The sequence below is a fragment of the Alligator sinensis genome, unplaced genomic scaffold (assembly GCF_000455745.1).
Source record: "Alligator sinensis unplaced genomic scaffold, ASM45574v1 scaffold157_2, whole genome shotgun sequence".
NCBI classification, from domain to species: Eukaryota; Metazoa; Chordata; order Crocodylia; family Alligatoridae; genus Alligator; species Alligator sinensis.
The window spans coordinates 496306-519174 of NW_005842107.1; the positions used below are offsets into that span (position 1 = coordinate 496306).

The 22869-nt window shown below is 40.8% G+C and overlaps 1 protein-coding gene across 1 annotated transcript in view; it reads right to left on the bottom strand.

Annotated features, from left to right (window-relative positions):
• Positions 1-22869, bottom strand: part of TENM1 (teneurin transmembrane protein 1) — a 572606-nt gene that overhangs the window by 217818 nt on the left and 331919 nt on the right. Inside the window, exon 4 of the mRNA XM_025205187.1 lies at positions 9288-9528. Coding sequence (XP_025060972.1) covers positions 9288-9528 — 241 coding nt within the window. The remainder of the gene's footprint in view (positions 1-9287; positions 9529-22869) is intronic.

Below are 22869 nucleotides of genomic sequence, written 5' to 3' on the forward strand. Positions count from 1 at the left end.
CTGCATGCACTTCCAGTGCTGCAGGGGGCACCTGTGCCCCCCAAATCTGTGCATGGGGCAGGTGCAGGCTACCTGCTGCAGGCTGGGGTTCTCTGCTCTGCTGCTCTCCCCATGGGCCTTCACAACCTTATGGGTGGGACCCAGTGTGGGACGGCAGAGCAGGGCTGGGTGGGAAGGCTCATGCCACCGCTGTGAGCTCCGTGCTGCCCTGGTGAAGTGCCCCCTGCTTGCCCTGCAGCAGCAGGGAGAGTGGCACAGGATTGTGCCCCCCATTGCTCCAGGGTGGGCAGGGGACACATCACCAAGGCAGTGTGGAGCTCATAGTGTCAAGAAGCTTCCCCACCTGACCCTGCTCTGGCCTGCCATGCCAGGTCCCACCCGCTGGACTGTGGAGGCCCCAGGGGAGGGCAGCAGGACAGGAACCCCGAGCCCGCAGAGGGCAGCCCACACCCGCCACTCCTCACGGGCTCCAGTCTGGCTCTGCCACCTGTGGGGGAGGGGGCGCCAGGCACTTGGGCTGCAGCAGCCACCACCTCCTACGGGTGCCAGCTGGGGCTTGGGCGCTGCTGTGGAGGGCAGGGGGCTGCGGACCCGGGTCCCTGGCCCCATACTGCTGGCAGCTGGGGGCCCCCTCCAGCAGGACTGGGGGGATAAGGGGGCTGTGGGTGGAGGGTGAGGGGTGCCAGCAGGGCTGGGGGCTTTGGGTGGGGAGGGAGGGACCTGGACCTGCATCCTGGTGAGCTAAGGGTGCAGGGGGAGCTCTGATTTTCCATGTTAAAATACCACAAATCAAATACCAAAATTTATTTGTATTCAGAATTTATTTTACTGTAGAGACTAAGGCACTGGTAGGCTTCCAAATTGCTTTAATATTGTAAATATATCAATATATATATATATATATAGTGGTGTTTCATTTCAATTGCGGACTTTGGGGATTTTATCAGAGAATTTGCAATTTTTTTTTTATCAAGGAAAACCAGGATCTCTGGTCATCAATAACTGGTAAGCAACAACCTGAACTTCCTCAATAAGTTGCTTAGCAATGGTTTTGTAGATTCAGAATGAAGGCAATTTGGTAAAAACCCAAAACAAAACCAAACACATTTCTAAATTCTAATTCCAGCTCTGACACTGGTTAAATTGGCAATTCAATTTTCATTGAAGTCAATTAAATCTTTTAATTGTCTTCAACAGGAGGTATCAAGAAATATCCACAAACTCAAAGGTACAAACAACAGCCATGCTGTGAGTTAACTGAAGCTAATATTAATTTCAAACGATCACACTTGTAAGGCATATAACACAATACAGATCCGAAATATTATTTCATTTTCTAAAATACTTTGCCTAGAAGTAGGATTTCAAGGGTTTATCTGTTTCTTGGAAACAGCTTCCGAATCATCTTAATGTATTAGGCAACTCCTACTAGAGTAGACTTTGGCAAAAATTCCTATTTACTATTAGTCTGTGGGCTTGATATAGATATCTCCTATTTTTCAAACCAAATAAGCCCATTCTCAATTAATCTGATGCCATCTTTTTCCTTCTAAAACGATATTTATGTTATTTCACTTCTGTTAAATGGAACTTGTTTTTTATGGAAGGGTACCAGGCATACTGGGAGTTACTATGGAATTATTATAGAATAAGCACATATATTTCAACTCTCATTTATTATGTTATACGCTATTCCATTATACAAGTTAATGAGCAGATGGAACCTAGAGTCTGATGTTTCAAACTATCAGTTGAGACAGGATTAAAATGGCTATACATCCAAAATATTTATTTTTCTGTTCCAGTGGAGATGAAATTTGACCCTCTCTCAAAGAAAAAACTGCTGTGGGGTACCTGAACAATTTAAAATGTTTATTGACCATAGTGACTGAATTCTAAATTATTCAAGAGAAGAAGAAACCTCAAGTGCTATAGCTGGAAACATTAAAATTGTATCTCATTGTAGCAGACAATTTTTTATATTTTTATTTCCATAAATGGCTTTTACTTCCTGCATTATTAAATTTAGGGTCATATTTACAGCTTTTTAGCTTAAGTTTGTGGTGATATTTACAGCTTTCAATATTTTTTACAATACGGAAATTTGAAATATTTTCAGATCTTTTATTTTTTGCAATGAAAGCACATGGGGCTTTCCAACTGAATTTCTAACCCTTGCCACATATCTTTTTTAAATATGATCCGTCTCTAGAGAGGTTAGATTTACTGTTTAATTAGACAGAAAATGACAAAATACAAGAGACATGTCAGAGTAACAGATACTGAACAATACGATGTAAAAGAAAGATCATGAGAAATAAAATCACACTACATTAAAGGGTAAGTTAATATTAACTCAGACATAGGCTTCCTTCACAAATAAGTTATTGATGAAGGACACTGGCCAGACAGTAATTGTCTCCCTACCTGCTGGTTTATGAGTGTCACATGCTTCCCTGCCTATGGAGTTGCGGAGGTTTTATTTGCTGTGGAAAAGGTTCTGTAATGTTGATTTTCACCTTACCCAGTCATCCAAATCTGCTTCTTTACTTCTACCCCAAAGATGCATAGCAATGATAATGGAGGAGACAACGAATTGAGGACATCCTGGTGATAATGATTCTATTCCGACAGCTAGTCAGACACAGAAGAATTTGTTTAAATTGCTGTCATGTTGGCAGAGCTCAAGAAGAGACCTCGGACAAAAGGAGAGATGGGTCTCCAACAGGCTAAAGATTCTTCCCCTTCCTTGTTCACTGGGCTGGGTTCATATCCTGCTCACTTCCCGGCATCACAGATGAAAAGGCACAACAGATTCCTACCACTCAGGTTATTTTGCCTTCTGAAGTTGGGAGAGATTTTTCTTGATTTCATCCTTCAGCATTACAGGGACACAGCCCGACCAATATGCAGCTTTCTGGATCCTGGAAGGCCATGTATGTGAGTATTGCACAGGCAAATTGATTTTGCTTATGGAGTGCTCACATAAGAACAAGGTAGTATACTAGTAATGGTTAAATGTCTTGGTAAATGATAATCATATGATTTCTACTGACATTAGACTGCATCGTGAACGAGATGGTGTCCATAGAAAAATGGAAATCCAAGGATCCTAAAAAAAGTACTGAGCATTACTTCTTTCTGATATTAATGCTATGGAGACTGAAGAGACCCATTTAGATTTAAATTTCCCCTGCATTTTTTAGACATTAAAGCCATATCCACACTACATGGCTTCAACGAATCTGAATCTCAGGTTCACAGTCAGGTACTTCACTATCTCCTCTATTATTATCAGGGTAACAAGGTTGTTTAATTCATGCTGAAATCGGCACAGTATCTGGAGCATCACCGTTTTACTAAAGGGGAGATTTCAATGCCATTCAGCAAGCGACTAACCTTAGCACCAACATGGGCTAAATGGGTTAGGGGATCTAGATAAGAAATTTGATTGGGAGAAAAAACAGGAAAACAGGCAAATGTGTGAAAATGCTTAAGTACAAAAAACAAAATGAAAATAAACACTTCAGAGGAAATCAAAATAAAGCAGCATTTGATACTCTGAGTAACAGAACAGGAAGGTTACAGATTAATGTCAGTCTAGACCCTTGGATAAAATAAATGCAAAGTTGTACTTGAAATAAGCCCATAAGCCCATCCAAAAGTGTAATCTATATGGTTTATCCATGAAAAGGGCACAATAACATAATATGGAGATGACCAAGATAAGTGTTACAGTTAGAATCCACATTTTAAAGTGTCATTTTCCCCCCCCCCCCCTTTTTCTTTGGAGCTTACTGAAGCTATACCAAAGCATCAGAAAAACAAAACAGAAGTGGAATACTTATATAAAAATATTGAGTCAACTAACAGGGCATGGAAAAGATGAAAAACATGCTTTACTGAGTTGTCTGAGTTTAAAATGTACCCCATAAAAAGCAATAAGCTACGTTGAGATGGGGCTGTCAGAGATAATGACAATATATGGCACTGTAAATCATAAGATTTGAAAGATTAGAGGAAAGTATCTATGAAACCTGAAAAACATAATTATTTTAGTGGAAAGGAAGGGAATAGGCAATAGGTTGTGAGTACTTTATCCTGGGGGAGAAAAAAATCAATTTATGGAAGAGACCTATAATATTATTCTGCTAAAAAAGAGTATCAGTGGTTCCTGTGTTTTTTGTGGTGAGAGATCATTTCAGTCTTAGGTTGGTAACAGTTGCAAAGTATTCTCTCAGCACTGCAAGGAAATTACTGCACGTTCATATGTCATTTTAACAGTGAATAAATTGTTTTCAGTTTTGTATGCGACTATGTGAGGACATGGTACACACACAGGTGTGTCCATATTATAATCCTGGATACTTGCATCTCACTCAATTGGCAGTCCAATCTGCTGGACACACACTTGCTCCTATTTCTTTGTCACCTAGCAGTTGTTATGCCTTCTCCTCTTGAGGTGCTCCCGATTCCTGTTTTCACTTGTTTCTTACTAGCTCTGGGTGGAAGCAGTATAGCCAGGTTAGCATGTCAAAGGGCTCAGACTAATTAACACTGTGGCATTTATTAGCGTAGGCACAATACAGTGCTAACACGGCTATCCTGATTCCGGTTTTGGAGGCAGCCTGAGCAAAGCCATCTTACAGAATCTCTGTATGTCTCTGCCTTGCGCTGCTTGGACATAAAAGTCATTTTGGCTCTCTGCCCAATGAAAACGAGTAACAGTTTGTGCCTTGGCAAGGGAAGATGAACTATTTATATTTGTAAATCATTTGGTGATCTTAACATAGAAGCAAGACTTAGCAGTAGCATTTCTGTTTGATCCAGTTATAATAAAATAATAAATGTGAGGTATACCACCATCGGGAAATTTCTAAAATGTAGTGCCTCATTGTCTACTCCTTTAAATCTATCCTTTTAAATGTAAAACTCTTCACAGTCTAATTACAGAAGAGAACATTTCTAACCACAATATGCTGAATTTATTTTTGGAGCCATGGATCTTTTTTTCATGTTCATGTGATATATTACATCTCTACCAGGAGGAGGCTTAGAACAGTGATTCTCAACCAGGGCGCTGGTGAGCCACTCTGGGGTGCCTTGACATCCTTTTGAGGGTCCTGTGGGGTGCCACACAATGTTAGCGCTGTTAGGTGTTCAAATATGATTCACAAGATAAATAGAGATTTCAAATAGCAACCCACAGTATTAAAAACATTCTGACCTGTCGTGGTCTTTCTGAGTTCTTTAAAACAGAAGAATTGCTCCAGTATATTTTCTAAGTAAAAAAAAAGAGTGAAAACTTAAAGCTGACATATTCCAATGGGTGTCTTGAGTTGAAAAAAGATTGAGAACCAGTGGCACAGAAACCTGCTTCATTTCTGACCGTCAGTAGGAAACAGGATTTATAAGTCACATGAGTAGTTCTAGGAAGTGCTTTTGTTTCTGAAACAAAAGTCTCTAAATCTATATGGTCATTGCTAAATTTTGTAAATTATGGTGCTGTTTATGAATTAACATGAGATATGGTTGGAAAAAAGTGCTGAGCATATGCATTCTGATTTTTGCCCAGTTATTACATTTATAAACTAATCTACTATTTGAATGCAAATGTTCTGAATAAAAAATAAATTCTGCTTACACATATTATTAGGTAGATTTGAGGATGATCAAAGTTTTAGCACAAGAACACCTGGCCATTACCATGTTTGATTTCATTCTGCACAATTATTTTTATCTGAGCTGTGGGTAGAGAGAAAACCCAGATATAATGGTAATTAATCTTCTAATCACCCCAGTGAAGGTGGAAAAGCAAGTCATTAACACCTCTTTTCTCTAAGGCTGGTTTGCATGCTATAGACTTTCTATCTGCTACTTTCATTCCTGGATCATATTATTGTCCCCAAGTAACTCCCATATTTAGTCAAAAGAATAGGTGTGAGATTATACTTAACCATTATATAGGCCTGTACTTGATTTCATAAGAGATCAGAGACAGCTCTCAGAAGCTACCGGAGGTCAACCAAGATAGTCACTAAAAACATTTTAGCTCAGGAATATGATTGTAGAAAGCTCCCGGACTTCAGGCCCTGTTACACATTTCACTTTGAGCTGCTCAGTTGTTGACTGGTGTTAGTGGCAGCTTGAGTTTGGAGCAGTCACACCTAAAAACCTTCTCTGACTGTCCCCCACTTGTACAGCTATGACTCGCCATTAGAGGGCTGGTGAGTAGGCTCCTGACTAGGAGCAACAGCTGTGAGTTGATACTACAGGGCTGGTGAACCACGATGGGCTTCTACCCCTGGTCTAGGTGAGGATGTGTGAGACATGGGTTGGAAGGGACGTGGTGGGGAGACAAGAAGCTGGGAGGCAGAGAGTTACTGGGATGAGGATGGGTAATGAAATGGGAGGTAGAAGGAAACAGGTGGGGAAAGGGTGGGGAAAGGAAGGAAGCCAGCCACTGAAGGATAAAATATAAAAAAGTAAAAAAAAAAAAAAATTAAAAAAGAAATAAAGAGAAAGTAAATTAAAGAAGGTGTCATGTTTTAATAAATTGGGATTTGGGATCAGGGTGTGGAGCATGCTGGTCATGCTTCGCGGGGTGGCTCAGAGGTGGTAGCAGTGAGGGAAGGCACTTTTGGGGGAGCTAGTGCCCCTGCCTTAGGACAGAAGCCCCAGATTATTGGGATCCAATCTGGCCCCCTACCTTGTTCCCTCCAAGCCTGCCCTACACCGCACTCCCAGATTTATCCATGCCCTGAGACTTGGCTAGTTGGTCTGTGCTCTGCAGGCTCTATGCAAGGGATTACACCCCTGGGGCAGGAAAGGGAGTTAGCTTGGTGCCATAACTGCCCCCCTGGGCAGTAGAGTTCAGGACGTGGAAAGTCTGTCCACACAGAACAGGAGGGTGGAAGAGGGGACACTATATCCTGGGATGTTGGAGGACTGCAACTTGGGCAGCACATCTGTGGGGAATGGCCACACATTAATGGAACATGAGCTGGGTAACATGAAACAGAGATAAACCAGCCCTGGAGTGGGATAACTTTAAGCTCCCTAAAGTGTGTTTAAAACTAGTTTGAGGTGTTAATCTGTGGATAATCCAGGGGTTAAGAGCGCTAGGAGCTGCCTTAAACTAATGTGTAACAAGGCCCTTTGTCATTCAAGGAAAACAAATCCACATATTCTCATCAACCTTGAACCACTAACTCCAAGCATAGTGCTGTCATCAGTAACCAATTACTTTCAATTAGACTATAGAGCTGCCTTCATGGTTGGCTATAGTCAATAGGAAGTTTGTAGAATCAGAGTCAGCAAAATGAAAATAGCTGAACAAGAAGTATAATTAAATTATTTTCCGTAACAGAAAGGTCTGAAAAAGAGAAAATGAAATATGATGAAGCAATACTGCCTAAGACCTGAAAGAATGTCCATTAAATTCAATGGAAAAGTTCTTAGTATGCTCACGATTGGATTGGCTTCTTAAAGTAAATGCTAATCCTTACTTCAAGGGAACCAATGGGGACCTTTCTTTATGGAAATAAATTTAATCAGAAATTCTGATACCAACTATATATCACTGGCTTATATTACTGATTTTTAATATTCATTTGTGAAGTAACAGAACGAGAATGGAAATTTACTTGTATATATTGTTGGTACTTGAAAAACACGTATTTGGTGGTTTAACTACTCTCTGCAATTTGTTCTCAGCTGTGTTCTACTGAATTGCCCCCAAGTAAGCATGGTTTCCTTGGGCTTAGTTCTTATGTAAAAGCTTGTATTATGAAATACGGAAAAATGTGGTTAATTGTGAAATTCAATAGGAGCATCAGAAAAACAACCTGGGTATGCTGTACTATTTCCAAAAGAATGATCATATTATGACCAAAAACTAAATTTGTGAATTCATCTGATTTCAAAAGAAGTTTTACTTCTTGATTCTTTATCTGGAATTAAACACGACAGATTTCTTAAGCAAGTAACATGCCAAAATCTTAACTCAGAAAGAGACTATGAAAGCAATTAATGAGCCTCTCCTCTCAGTTCTAATTTATGCCCTTTCAGAGGAGAGTGACTTATTCAAAGTGACACTGGTATTTTAGCAGCCTATCTATTTAAAAAAGTATTTTGCTTTTTATGAATAAGGCCAAAACAATCTCATCTTATTGCAAGAAAATCAGTTATTGCCATGAGTTAATAGCTACACTGTTGAAAATACTGAAAGGTGCTTCTACACTTATGAAAGGAAACCATTTTTTGTACATGTTATATTACAATTTTAGGGTCAGATCTAGGTAAACTCAGTGCAACAGTTTTAATTATGGGTTACACTTTCTGTCTTTTGAGAAAAAATTGAAGAGTCAAAGCAAACCTCATCTGAACATACCCTGTGTCAAACCCATAATGTTTTCTCAGGGAAGGAAAAGGTTGGGCAACATTTTAGATATAATTTACTCAAGAGGTCTGTCTGTGGGCACACATCTAACTAATGGCCATAAAATTAGCTATTGTTCACATGAAACAGAAAGCTTTGGGCCAACAAGTCAGAGAAAGCCGTGCCCAAGTATCTGATGGCCGAATGAAGGCCTTTTACATTGCAGATTCTTTCTGAATCAAAGATTTATTTTATTTGCACGCTTATCAGTTTTCAGGGTAGGTTATTTAGATAAATTGTCTAAGGCCTGAACCCTTACTACAGCATTTTCTTTTTTTTTCAGGACTAAGTCTTGCACTATCCATGTTGTATTGTCTCTGTAATCATTTCTGAAACCACAAACCATTTTGGCCTTCTTTTGTACATGCACCTGTGAGGCTATCCTGGAGGTTTACATGTACAGCTGAACAGAGAATAATGAATTCCTTGGGAATTGCTTCCCAAAGACCAAAGTCTGAGTGACTTTAGAAGCTCTGGAGTGCAATGACTTCTCTTACCTGCCAAGTTTCGCTGATATTGTGAAATGTCTCTTAGGAGCCCACAAGATGGAGCTGCATGGGCGCAAAGATGTTTGCATGAAAGTCAAAAACAGGCATGCAGTACATACTTCTTGAGCAGTCAATTACCCCCAGCGTTTTTCAAAATGTGGGCTTTTATAAGCCTTAGTGATCTAGGGGTAAACGCGTGATAATGCCAACAACACTAGATTCTCATAAAACAAGTTTCGCGTGTGCCTGAATTACAAAGGGATCATTCCTTTCAATCCTATCGTTTGCTTACTTCATCCCATACCCTTTTAGCCCTTTCCCCAACTTCTACACAAAGTTTGTAGAGCGAGTTGTTATACCTGGTCTCCAGTGGTATATTACTATTCAAGACCCAGCTGTTGTGCAGATGCACAGAATCCTGTGTACCGGTTGGGGGGGTTGGAGCAGCTGGACTGGGCTGGCTGCGAGTTGTCATTGATCTTCTCTGGAGAGAATCCGCTGTTGGAGGTGGTTTTCTGCTGCAGGTGCACGCATGTGGTGGTGGGGGCGGGGGTGGGAGCGGTCGAAACGTGAACTGGTTGTGTGGGCTGCCCGGCATTTCTGAAAAGAAAACAAAATCGGTGAGAACAAACAAATCCGTAGCATTATTATTTTAAAACATCAATCAGGACAGTGTGATACTCTACTTAACAGCATTACTGCATCACGCAACCAGTCATGTAGTAAGTTCAGTCCGTCTGTAAATTTGTGTTGTAACAAATGAATTGATTTAAAATACTCTTATGAAATAAAGAATCAAGATTTGAATTTATATGTAAATTCATCAGTGCTGCAGTGGTTAAAATAAATGAAGCAGCACTCATGTAATTTGTCATAGGCGCAACTTTTTTTGGGGGGGGGTACAGAACAAATAAATCAGGCTGACATTGAGTTACAGCAGAGAAACCATCTGATTTCATCAGCTGTAAATCCCATTTAGGAAAATACCTGTGAAAGGAACAGACACGTTATAAGAATAAACATCCTGCACTTCAAATCAAAACAGAGAATAATTCAGTCAAGCCCTCTTCAAAACCACCAAGCAACAAACATCTTCCATGAAATACGGTTAACAGATTTCTACTACTGCATTAATGTATTTGTAAATTAGACTTGGGAAAAGTTTTAATGGAGACTGCCAGTGAAGCAATAACGACACAGACACCTGGAGAGAAGGTTTTATGGCTGTTGAAGGCAGAGGGGCTGGTAGTGAGTTTGAAGCCGTCAGCCTAGACTGTAAAGTGAATGAAGCTCTTAATAGGTCCTGTAAAAGAAGACTGTTGTGTGGGTATAATCACTGCCCCGTTATTTATTGGTCCTGTTGCTGCCCAACAAGAGTTGGAAGCATTGCCCTGATGCTGGTATTGTTGCCTTGAAGGCACACTAAACATCTTGCTCCCACTGCTCACCTCCAAAGGCCTCCAAAGCATATGAGGCAGGAACAATATTGAAAGGAGAAAAAATATGAGGGAGAGAGCAAAGGCATTTCTCAGAGGAGGCATCAAGACACTGTCATTTCCTTTTAAAGGTTACAGTAATAGCTTCATTAACAAGAAGCTAACAAAAGCCAGAAAAGTTGCTGCCAAATGCAAGACAAAGAACAGTCGTGCTACTAACCTGAAACCCTCCCAGTCCCTAGATACCTTCCTGCAAAGTGCCTTGCATTTGCATGTGCTGTTGCTGCTGCCAGTGAAAATGTGTTCGCCCCCCCTTTCGAAAAGTTTCGAAATAATGTTTTATTAACCCTTTGTGGACTTAAACCCTATTTATACCGCAATAAAACCTGACACCTTTGCCCTGTTTCACACCTGTAAGCTGACACGTATCCCTTCTGTGCTGGGGATCACTGAGGTGGGTGTGATTGACAGGCTCCATGTGAGGCCCTTCCTGTGTACTCGTGCAAGAATACAGCTGCTAGCTTGTTTGGGCAGAGGCTGGCAAGCTCTTTGGTTGCACTAGTACCTTTACTTTTGCTATACTTCTATAGGGATTGTGCCGCCTATAGGTGTTGTAAGGCCTAAGGCCCTTCCTAGCTGACCCTCAGCCCACCAGCGGCGACAGGGCGGGGGCCAGGAATGCATCACTCAGGTCTCCTGCTAGATGTTTCCTCTCGCCTGCCAAAACTTTGATGTTACAGTACTGGGAGACATTTCCCCATCAAGTGACCTTCCCAACCTCAACCACCCTGGCTTCTTCACCCCACCCTAACCATTTCCTGTGCCAGGGCCTATTGATGTTGCCCCATTGAAACAGGTCAAACAGCAGCCCTTGGCAGTAGCCTGGCCCAAAGCCAATTCCTGACATGGCTCTCCCTCTTCTAGAGTCCTACCAGGCCATAGATGCTCGGACCTGCCCTGGTTGAGGATCCTTTCCCTGGATGGGTGACCCATGGGGCAATATGTAACTCAATCTTCACAAAACTATAACAGAAAAATGGCAGCAACCACTGCTATAATCTTCAATCTCTTTTTAGAGGGGATCTCTCTCTTGTAGCATCCGTCCAATTCACTACCTTGATCTTCGCCACCCAAGGAGAACCTGCAGCCCACAGGCTCTCTTCCCAAAGTATCAAAAGTCCTGCAATCGAACCCTGTGCCAGGCATTCACCTCAGCAGAGGGGTAGGGTCCTGTGTGGGAAATGCCCAAGAGCCTGGACCTCTCACTCCCTCCACAGCCTTCTTGAACACCCCTGACCTATCTCCCATCTCGCATCTCTGCCTCCCTGGCACACCGCAGGCTTCCCCCACTAGGTCCCTCACCGGAGCCAAAAGTACCTCTAGCAGCTTCCTCTCTGCCAATCCGGAGTGTGAGGCTGTTCCGGAAACACCATACTGGTCCTGGTTTGCAGCTCTTGTGCACCACTTTCACCAAGGTAAGCAGGGGGTACGGGTTATTCTTTTGGCTTTCCTCTCCCCCTTTCATAGGGATGCAATTTGTATTTATCCTGAAATTTGCAGCTTCTGGGTAGGCAGCTCCTTTAATTGCCTGTAAAGTGTATTTGGCCTGCTGGTCTCACAAGTTTTAGGTCACTGAATAAGAACCACTTGGTTTTCTAGGTGCTGGATGAAATGAATAATGAAGCTACTGAACCAGCAAAAAAAGTTTGTTTTTTGAAGAGGCCCAAATCTAAGCAGTGCAAGCTGGGACAGACTTTAAAATGGGGAGGTAAAAAGGTAATAAACAGCAATGGGTAAATGTGAATGGGGGAAACAAGCTATATGTAAGTGCAGAAAAAACAGTGGTGCAAATTTCTGGGGTCCTTCAGGCATTTAATGTTGGATGAGGCCCAGAGCTGTAGAGGAGAGAAATGTCTTGGTCCATTACCAGTTAGGGATCCTTGAGGGCTGGAGTGGCAGGGCATCAAGCCAGTGGAATGGAAAGCCCCATTCCTGTCTGCCGCAGAGAAACCATGTTCACTGTACAACCATAAATGTATGACTTGTCCCAGACAGAGGTGTTTTTGAGCAACTGTAGCAGCCCCTACTAGGATTGGATTGAGTCAGCTGGAAGATGATCCAAGCAAGGGCCAAGCAATGTCAACTCCTTGATCATACCACCTAGCATAGTACACTGATTTTATGGTTTGAACTGGATTTTGCTTCTCATCAGGTCCAGAGTTTCCCTTGTGATGGCCACAGCTGCCTGCTGTATGTTGCTCCTTATTGACTTTCCCCGTTCACTGTCATGCTCTGCCATGCAAGCTCCCTCAGCACAGTTACTTTCATGTGCCAAATCTTTACTGCTCATGAGAGCAATTTTGGTGGTGGCAGCTGACAAGGAAGGCAGGGACAGCATGGTCTGCTCTGAAACATGGGCTAAACACACAAGCTCTCTGAGGGCAAAGAGGTCCTGGCTCTCAGACTCCCTCTCAACTTTCTGTGGCGAGTGAGTCCCAAAACCTATCATAAAGTGTAGTGTGATCCTGGCATCAGCAAACAAGATCCCATCCAGCTCTTTTTAGTAAGGAGTTGAGGCACAAATAGAGCACGAGCAGTGACTGATGTGGCATGTCCCCTTGTACTCCTTGTAATTGCCGATAATGACTGGCAGCTATCTGGAGGACCAGAGCTGTACACATCTGCAGCCACTAGACCTTTGCCTCTCCCTAGAGTGCAAAAAGGAGGAATATATCCATGCCCCTCAGTGGTGCAAAGAGGTTGTGAGGTTGTAGAGATGAAGGTGCAAGGCAGGTCTCTAAGACCGCTGACAGATGTGACCCTCCCTCCCCCGCAAACGAAAAAACAAAGAACAAAACCCCAAATAAAAAACCAAAAACAAAACAGTGCCTTCCTGGAAGAGGAAGCACATTAATTTGACTGGCTCCCCAGTGTCTGCATAGATCGCACGCTTCAGCGGGGCTTTTTGGCACTTTTATCTACTAGCTGATTGACTTAGCTAGTAGATAAAAGCAACAAAAAGCCCTGCTGAAGCATGTGCTCTATACAGACATTGGGCAAGATGGGTCAAACTAATGTGATGCTTCTTGTGGGCATGCGCTGTTCCTCTCCTCACCTCCCCGCCCCACCACATCTGTAAGCAACCTAAGATCTCACTCTCTGGCATGTCTGATCAGAAAGGGGCAGAATCTGGCCATATGCCAGGATTTCACGTGGAACGTGACATTGGGTTCTCATGGCCTCAGACAAGTAGAGCTCAGAAAGGTAGCCAGAGCGGACTGTTTGGAGAAGGTGCAAAGCAGTGTGGGAAGGCAGTTAGTATACCAACTGGCTGACTTGGGGAGAAAAGACATATAAGCAAAAAATGAAGTCATGGCTCTTAAAAGCACAATGAATTTGCCCAATTCATCTGGGAATAAAAAGCCCATTTTTGTGGTGTTGCTATATCGATTTTAGGGGTTGCATCACATCTATATTGCCTTTTAGAACCCGGGCTCTCTCTTTGTATGGGTTAAACCATTCTGTGTCCATGGCCTAACATCTTATTATGCTGTGGTAAGCAGAGCTGTCAAGGCTTTGTTTTAATCCTTTTAATTTCATCGATCTTTTATCAAGGCAGAATTCTATAGCGCTATGAAGGTTTATACTATAATATTAGTTTGTATATAACAGAAAAGCATTTCTAAGCATATTAGAAAATTGGAGACCTCAGTAAATTAAATTACTGAAGTCAACAGTCCAGAGCTCTCACAATCTACTAAGGCTCTTTCATGTAATAATTAGTCTCAGTAAATCCTACACCCTGATATCTAAGTATTAACAGCTTCTAAAATTTTGGACACAGCATTTTCAGTAGAGGGACCTTACCCAACCTTCCCAATATTTAATCAAAAACCTTTTGCCTTATTTTGCTTAATGTCCACTTAATGTCCAATACATTACCGTCGTCCATCCCGTAGTTTCCCAGCCCTGATTAACAGGTATCCCTCTACCCTGCAGAGCAGAACATTAAAGTACTTCCTATGCTCTTTTAATGATATAGTTGATCCCACAAGTGAGAAACTTTAGGGTATTCTCACAGTGAAGTGCCACGTGGCTGGTTATAGCTATTGCGAATTAAAGACACGTTTTTGAGGAATTATGATGACCACTGGATGAACCATCACCTTCACGCTGAAACGAATAGTTCAAATTCAAGTCTTGCTTCTGAACACTGGCAACTAGGTCTGTCTCTCTATTCATTCTCATAACGTGTTTGGGTCTGTAGAGAGAAAAACTCTTTCTTTCAGAAAGCAGTTATGATCAAAAGGTGGCTCCATGAAGGCCTGAGTACATACAGTGCAATATATGATGTATGCTCTGATAAAGCTCCTTCTGCAGATGATAGGCAGGAAAATGGTAGGATCTATGTAGTAGTACACCCTTCAAGGCCATCTTTTCCATTGCTTTGCCTTGCTACCACTTGTTTCCTGGCTCCTTACATGCAATAATCTGCTCTATGCCACGAAGAAACAGTCACAGTTCCCATATCCTGCCCATGCTCACACAGTGGTACTGCACTACCGCTGCATGATGTTTCTTAAGAGTCTATCTCAAATGCCAAAACTGTCCCCTACTTTGTGTGGCTACCAGTACCAAATAAAGCCCTTAATCACATCCTGAAGTTTTCTGGTGATCTGACAACACATCTTCAGCTGGTGTAAGATGGTAGAACTTCATTGACTTGACCTGAGAATCTAGTCCTCAAATTTCTAATTAGCTTTTTACAGACTGTTTCTAATTTGCTGGTGTTATTTTTATTTTACTTACTTTGACACTGTCTACATCTCATTCACTTTATTTTTATACTGCAGAAAAATGTTGTTCGTGATAAAATGGGACTTCTAAATTTGCATACCAATGATTCCACAGACACTGACAGCATAGTAGACTCTGCAAACTAACTTCATGCAAAATTGTTGACATACCTAGAAAGTGAAATTATGCACGATAATTTGCCTGAAACCAACAACTGCCTAAAGTATAAGGGAGTGATATGGGAATGAACTTAGTTGCAAAGTTTTATCCTCTTGTTATCACTCAGCATAATGCTATCTTTCCAAGGCAGAATCTGTCTTTATTCTTAAAGGGGACTGGTAAAGTGCCGTTCAGATAGTCTACTTTCTTGGGTGAGCAAAAAGCTGCATGTGACATAAAAATAAAGAATAATTAACTTTTAATATATATGATAAAAGTTTCTGCTCAACCATAAAACATGACCTTGATCCAAACTTCAGGTTCAGATCATGTTGCTCCACATAATTCCTGCAGCAGTGTTCAAATGAGTGAATCTGTTCTGCAGCATCATGCAACAGGGAGACAGGAAGTCCTCATTTGCATGGAAGTTCAGCTTCATTACCTAGAGGTGGTTGCCTAGATTACCTGTGGGTCCACTTGAAAAAATGGACAGTCTAAACTCAGTCTCCCCACAGAGTCCATCCTTTCTCAGGATTTCTCATGTTTTAGGAGGACGAATTTGGGCAGGTTCTGTTTTCCATGAAGGTCCCTTTGACGTTCTGCTTGTTTAACACTGCTTTGTTGCCTTTTCAAGATCTCTTATCCTGCTTGCTCTACAAAAAAAGAAGAAAAAACTCAAACCCTTTCATCTTGCTTTATGCTTGGCTTTCCCCGTCATTCCTGCTTTGCTTACTGCAGTGCTAATTTGTTCAGCTTTTTATTCCAAGACATCCCTTGAGCTACTTACTCTCCAAGAGTGAGAATCCTATATAATATCTTTAAAAGAGAAATTACTTTCTTGTAATGCTGCATCCCTGAAGATAACATCTCACAGGATTTGGCCCATGCACTCTCCTCCCATTGGAGGTCGAGGAGAACAATTCTGGTTGTGGGGAGTATTTTTTTTCCTTCTTTTGATTCTGATCCCTTCGATAAGCTAAGACAATGCATCTATTATCACAGGCTGTACCACTAAAGTATTTTGAGGATAGGTAAACAAGAAAGCAGATTTTATTTCTGCATAATTATACAGTTAGCAAGGGTCCAAGTTGTCAGACAAACCCAAAGAGATAATACAGAAGAACCTACTATGTGCCACCATGTTTAAATGTTTTTTTCAGAAGGAATAGCTCTCCTCTTAAATACCTCAAAGTCATTCTTTTAGGCTAAAAAATAACTGTAGGTTGACAAATTTTCGTGGGCACGAGTTTTAAAATATGAAATTACATTAACAGCAGAGAGTTTTCTACTGTGCTGCCATTTTATACTAAATTTTGAGTTGTGAATGGAGTAATAGGCTACCAAGCCTGGTTGCCATCCTTACATTCGGTCAGATTATAGCGGCCGCATATTGTAAAATTGTTACAGTGGTGTTTGACTAACATGATAACAGGGAGCTCTAAAAAAAAGAAAATCCTATTTTTCTTCCGATAAACTGAATAGGGATACCAAGAAGAAGGCTGAGAGACTACAGCAGGAGTGTCAAAAAGGATTGTCTGCAGATTAGAGCTGTTTGGTTTGGCTGCTGACAGGCTACAGAAAGTTGGAGGTACGGCCCCCTGATCCTGCTGGACATGGCCATTGGCAGCAGGATGCTGAGTGAGGGATGTGCTACAACAGCCCCACTTACCCCGTGGCTGCCTGGATCCTCTGCCACCAGACCCAGTGCAGCTGCTGGCCCTGAGGCCCAGGAAGAGTGCTGGAGTCCAGATCTGGCCCAGGACCCAGGGTGAGTTGGACACCACTGGATTACAGCATCAATGTATTTGTATACCTATGGGAATATTGTCTCTGATGAAAAGCTCCTGAAAGTACCTGACACTTAATAAAATTTGGAGAATTTTTCAAGAAAAAGATCTGCTAATCAGAAGCCCTGAATTAAAAGCACTTTTCGGAAGGGAAGATACACCAGTGCTGAGACTGAATGTGCAAACAAAAAGAAAACTCACTCTGATCCCTGTTCCCAGCTTGGGGGGCAAGAACTGCGACAAGCAGAGTTCAAAGGACCCCTGTCTGCCAGCAGATACCTTCAGAGTTTTCCATCCATTACGCATCATCAATTGATTGAAAATTATTTTTTAGTATAGCTAGGACTATGGCATAGCCATTTTCATAGCACCTTAGAAAAATGCATCACTATCCACTCTGCATCCACAAAACAAGAAGTGGGTAATTGAACTGTTTCATCATTTACTGACAAGGCTACAAAGGTCTGTATCATTACCTAGTGAAGTATGTCAAAAGAGAATATATTAAAAAGTAATGACCCTTAAAAGGCTTGCATTTAACCTGTACTACTTTGTAGATACTTCAATTCTTCTCCATCCCTAAATTTATTATTTCCAGGTAGGTTTCTTTACCAAATATGTACTGGTAAAGTATGAACCTAGTTTGCAATCCATGATTTAATGAATTTAATAGTAACAAATGGTCTGAGAATGTAGAGTTTTCTATTAAGAAATTCCATGGGCATTGAACTCCTCTGCTACAATCAGAGCTGCGATAGTTTTATGAGTGGAGATGAATGAGCATAATTTTATTTATGAAAATAGAACACTAGGCTGAATAAACTGGGGAAGAAAGTACAATGAAAAAAAGACCACAACCAGAGCATTGTGCATGATATATCAAAACACGTACTGAAGAACAAGAAAGCAGTAGGCACAGGGTGAACAATGAAGATGAATGCCAATGAGCAGAGGTAGGAGATTCTTACAGTCAAAACCCCAAATCCCACAAAGGCATGGTACCTCATTCAGGACAAGGTCGAAGGAGATATAATGATGATTAAAGTCATTTGCGTTGGATTGTGGCACTGCTTTGCACTGCCTGATTTTACGAGATTTTTACACCCTCCACCAAAATTATTTTTGAGGACTAATCTGCATGTTTATAAGTATATTCTTTGTGATCTGACCAAGGCCCTACTTAGTGGATGACAAAACAAGAACCCATTTATTTACTATTATTTCTGAGATGTATTTATTTAGCCAATGCAAATCCATGGAGCCAAGAGATAGCCTCCTCATTAACTGAGTTCAAGGTCATTAATCCACCTCTTGGTTTGTAGAGGGGACACTCTTCAATAATGTGTGACATTGTTTGGGTCTCTCCACAAGAGCACAATGGGTTAGTACTGTGCTGAACCTGTTTAGCAGAGACCGCTCTCGCCATGTTAATTCAAAGCCAGCAAGTTGACGAGTGAGGTTTGTCACAAGGAACTTATTTCAGGTCCTGATTCGGGAGGTTGCACCATAAGGGGCGTCACAAGGAAAGGCGGGCATTGGGGTGCAATGGATCAGCGTTCACGTCGCGCATCCTATCAGTACCCAGATCTCCTTGGGGAAACGACCCATTCCTCCCAGCAGACTGTGTTCCATGAGAAACTTGGAAAGATCCCCGTCCTGGGACCACAGCCCTTCCCCTCAGCTGACAGCCCCAACATTGAACAGCTCCCTGGCTTTCTTGCAACAGGGCCTGCTCTTCGTATTTCTGAGATAATGCAAACTTAAGCAAAAATACTACTTCAGGGGAGGTTATTCTTTTAGTTAATGATTTACATTACATTTCCAGGAAGTATATTCTATTCCTTTTCTTATATATCTGAACATTGTGTTTGCCTTCAATTGTTAAAATCTTTGCTTTTTGTGATTCTGACAGACCATTATTTTCCAAACCTATTTAGTCAGTATAAATAACCTTCCCAAAACCAATATACCTTCAGACTTCAGTGGATGATTTCAGCTGGGGTTTTTTGTTTATTTTTATTGTTTGTTTTTCTATTTTTAATACCACGTGAAGCTTCTTAAAATATAAAACAACTTCAGCTCAAGGAACTATGACACAGTATACACAACTTTGAACAAAATAAAAAAAAGATTCTAACATAGTTGGAAGTTCACTTACTATTAATAGTATTGTTTCTAAAGTATCAAAGGATATAATTCTATATCTAGCTATTCCTCAAGAGTAGCAGAATGAACGTGACAGTCTGCAGATGTCATTATTTAGAATGTGTTAAAAAGGCAGCACTTTAGCCGTAAAACTAATAGTCTCATACCACATACACTGTTCATTCTTAATAGTGTCAATGAATATTTAAGACTGACATCTGGATTTACTATGTAATAATGTAACAATATCAAAGCAATGATTTACTTGACTTATAAATTCAGTTCAATATTGCTCACACACATTGTATTAAATGTTTCCCTTTAATTCTTAGTGGCAAATGTGCTCAGTTTAGTTGTAGCCCATATAAATTGCGTGGTACATCTTAACAGCTTCTAACTTAATTTGTGGGATATTTTAACAGAAACAGATTTGGAAAAATAAGAATGGTCTCCTAATGTTACTGAAAGATTTATTTATGCTATTTTTCATCCACATATTAAGCACTAACCCTATGCACAAATGAAATGTGCTTATTGTAAGATACCCAATTGCAATTTAATTCTTACTTTTAAAGCACAGCCAGCTTTCGTGCCCATTGGTCCAACTATGTAATATGTTCTGAATGCAAGATATTAAAAAAGAGTTAAAGATTTTAACATTAAAGGAACAATTTAGTCTCCAGTTTTGCAAAAAAATTGCAATAAGAAAATGCTAAACTACATGCCATAATCTGTAACTGGCAAGGTTCACCAAAGGCTAGTTTGCTACTCAACTGGTACAAAAAGATAACCCCCCCAGCACAGTATATCAGTCTAACCCAGAATGGTGGGAAAGAAGTTACAGCAACATAACAAGACTTTAGCATAACACTTCTGTTTTTTTCACTGAAGTAAATACTGGCTGACAACGGCCCCATCCTGTTTGCTACCTTTGGTACATCATTGACTTAATAGTTATGAAGAGCCCTCAACAATATATATGTGCATGTGTGTACACACACACACACAGTTCATGAGCACAAACTCTGGCCTACTGTTTTCACTCAGAAATATTGCTTTGATTTTCAGTGTTGTATCAATTTTTAAAATGGGCGATGTGCTTTGGCTTCAAAGACTTAACTATATGCATAAAGGTGCCTGCTGGCTTGGATTCAGCATGTATGGATTTGTTGTCACTATGTTCCTGCAAACATGACGCATATAGCCTTATGTACACAAGCAGTCTCATAGTACTCATGTGCAATACTGTGGAGCTTGTTTTATACTTGCCTACTACTTTATAAGATTGAGGCCAATGGTAGCACAGCTGTAGATAGTATATTTTATGCTAATCTGAAAAGTGCATTCAATCTTACTTAGTTTTAAATAGAAACATCATATAAAATGTTCACTTTCCAATGGACACTTATGTAGATTTCAATAATGAAGGGGACATACTTAGATTTCATAGACATTAGGGCTGGAAGGGACCTCCGAAGATCATCGAGTCCAGCCCCCCGCCCAAAGGGTAGAGAGTCAGCTGGGGTCATAGGATCCCAGCAAGATAAGCATCCAATTTTCTCTACTTGAAACTTTGAAATTCATTTTCTGTTAGTCTTAAAAAAGCAAGTAAATTTTAGGAGCTAAACATGGTTAACATCCTGTAAATTAATATGTAATACTGGTAAAAATGGGAATTCCACGTGATATCAATATAAGTATATCTCATGTGGCCAAAGTCATGTATTTAGGCCACAGAATTAGGAGATGGTAGCCTACACTGACTGTAGAGGCCTAGCTGCAAAAGTCAACTGTGGCTTCAAAAGCATACTCTGGAAGATAAGAAATGTTAGAATTTCCCATTCAAATTAATTCTAGAACCTCATCAAACTTTCAGAGTATTCAGTTCTGAGGGTTTGGGACCACCTCTACTTTAGTACTGTAGTTCTTTGGGACTATTGCACTGATTATCCTTAGTAGTAGTAGGGAAGTTAAAATGTTTTTGAAGATCTCATGGTGTTTTGGAGGAAGAAAAGATAACCCACTTCAGAGAGTTTCAGCAATCTTCCTTTATCTCAGCTAGGGAGAGATTGGGAGAATCTTTCAGCCAAAAAGACTGAGAATTCACAGCAGCTTGCATTAGTACACGAAGGGAGTAGGCAGTGATCAGGCACTGAGGAACTATTACATACAATCCCCTTTTACCTTTGCAGATGAGCAATTAGAATTCTGGTGTCTGCTGTCTTCATTCAAGTGTACATGTAGTGTGTTCATTCACATTTTATTAAATTCTCAGAATGAAACTGAAATTTCTTCTCTTTTGAAAAATGCCAGGATGATTTTTTTTCCCCCTAACCATGGTGAAAACTGTAATATACTTCATCAATCAGAATTCTAACTTGCCTGAATAGAATTATTCTGGAACACAAGCTTTGCATCATAAAATGCCCCTCTCAAGGCTGTAGGTTTAAATTTGAAATGCGTTTTAGATTATTATACAATATACTGTGGATAAGATGCAAGTTTTAAATGTTATCTTCTAGTCACACCTGCAGATGCAATTACACTGATACTTATTTGTATAAAATAGGCATTGGTAAAGACGAGTGAATAACTAGAACCCTTGAAGGATTTTTATTTGGGTTAGTTTCATTGTTCCTTTTTTAAAGTTCTACTGTTATGATCTGAATTATAGCTTTGCTTCACAATATTTGTTTATACACTTTCTAAATATCAATTAACTTGTATACATTGTTGACTCTTACATTATATTTTCTGAGAGACTGAAATAATCACATGTGTATCATTTAAGAGACAGCTATTAAAAATACAACCATCCTGCCTAGCCCTTCTTACCTCAAAGTTGCAGGCAAGGAGGGAGCAACTAGGGAGAGATAAGGCCCGGCCTCATAAGTAGATGACATTTAAAGACCTCAGTGTATCGGGCCAAAACAGGATGGTCCATCCAGCATGCTGTTCTAGCTCATATTGAAGACAGCCTCCTTGATGATTATAGCAGACAGGTGAAGAAAAATGTAAATTAATCAGTGAAACAGCACTCTAATTCATCATTTCATGCATCAGATGCTATCTGATGAAGTGAGATCTTGCTCAGGAAAGTTTATGCTTCTCTGATTCAATTATTTTAGAAGGTGCATCTCTACCCTGCCTTCTGCCTGACTTAAGGCTAACATGGTTAACTAGCTCTCTCTAATCATCATGGAGATATATGGAATCAGTTTAATAGGGTTCATATATTTGCCAGGGTAGTTCTGCTCTGAGGCAAATGTATTCATCAGACATTGATTATACCCAGACATCCAACCTTGGCTCAATGGTTGGCCATCAATGGTTCCCTTAGCTAGTCAATCAGCTACTGTTGGCACTGGATTCACAGCCTACCCATGATACCCTGCTCTGGGTGAGCACAACCTTCAGACTGACCACAGCTTCTCTGGTTGATAATAGGTGAATTTATAGATGCACACAGAGGCACGTCTACACGTGCACATTTACTGCGCAGTAACTGAAATTACTGCGACGTACAGGTGTACAACTACACATGCATGCCCCTATCGCACAGTAAATACTGTGACTTTCAATGACTTGAACATAAATGTGATACCTACATCATGCAG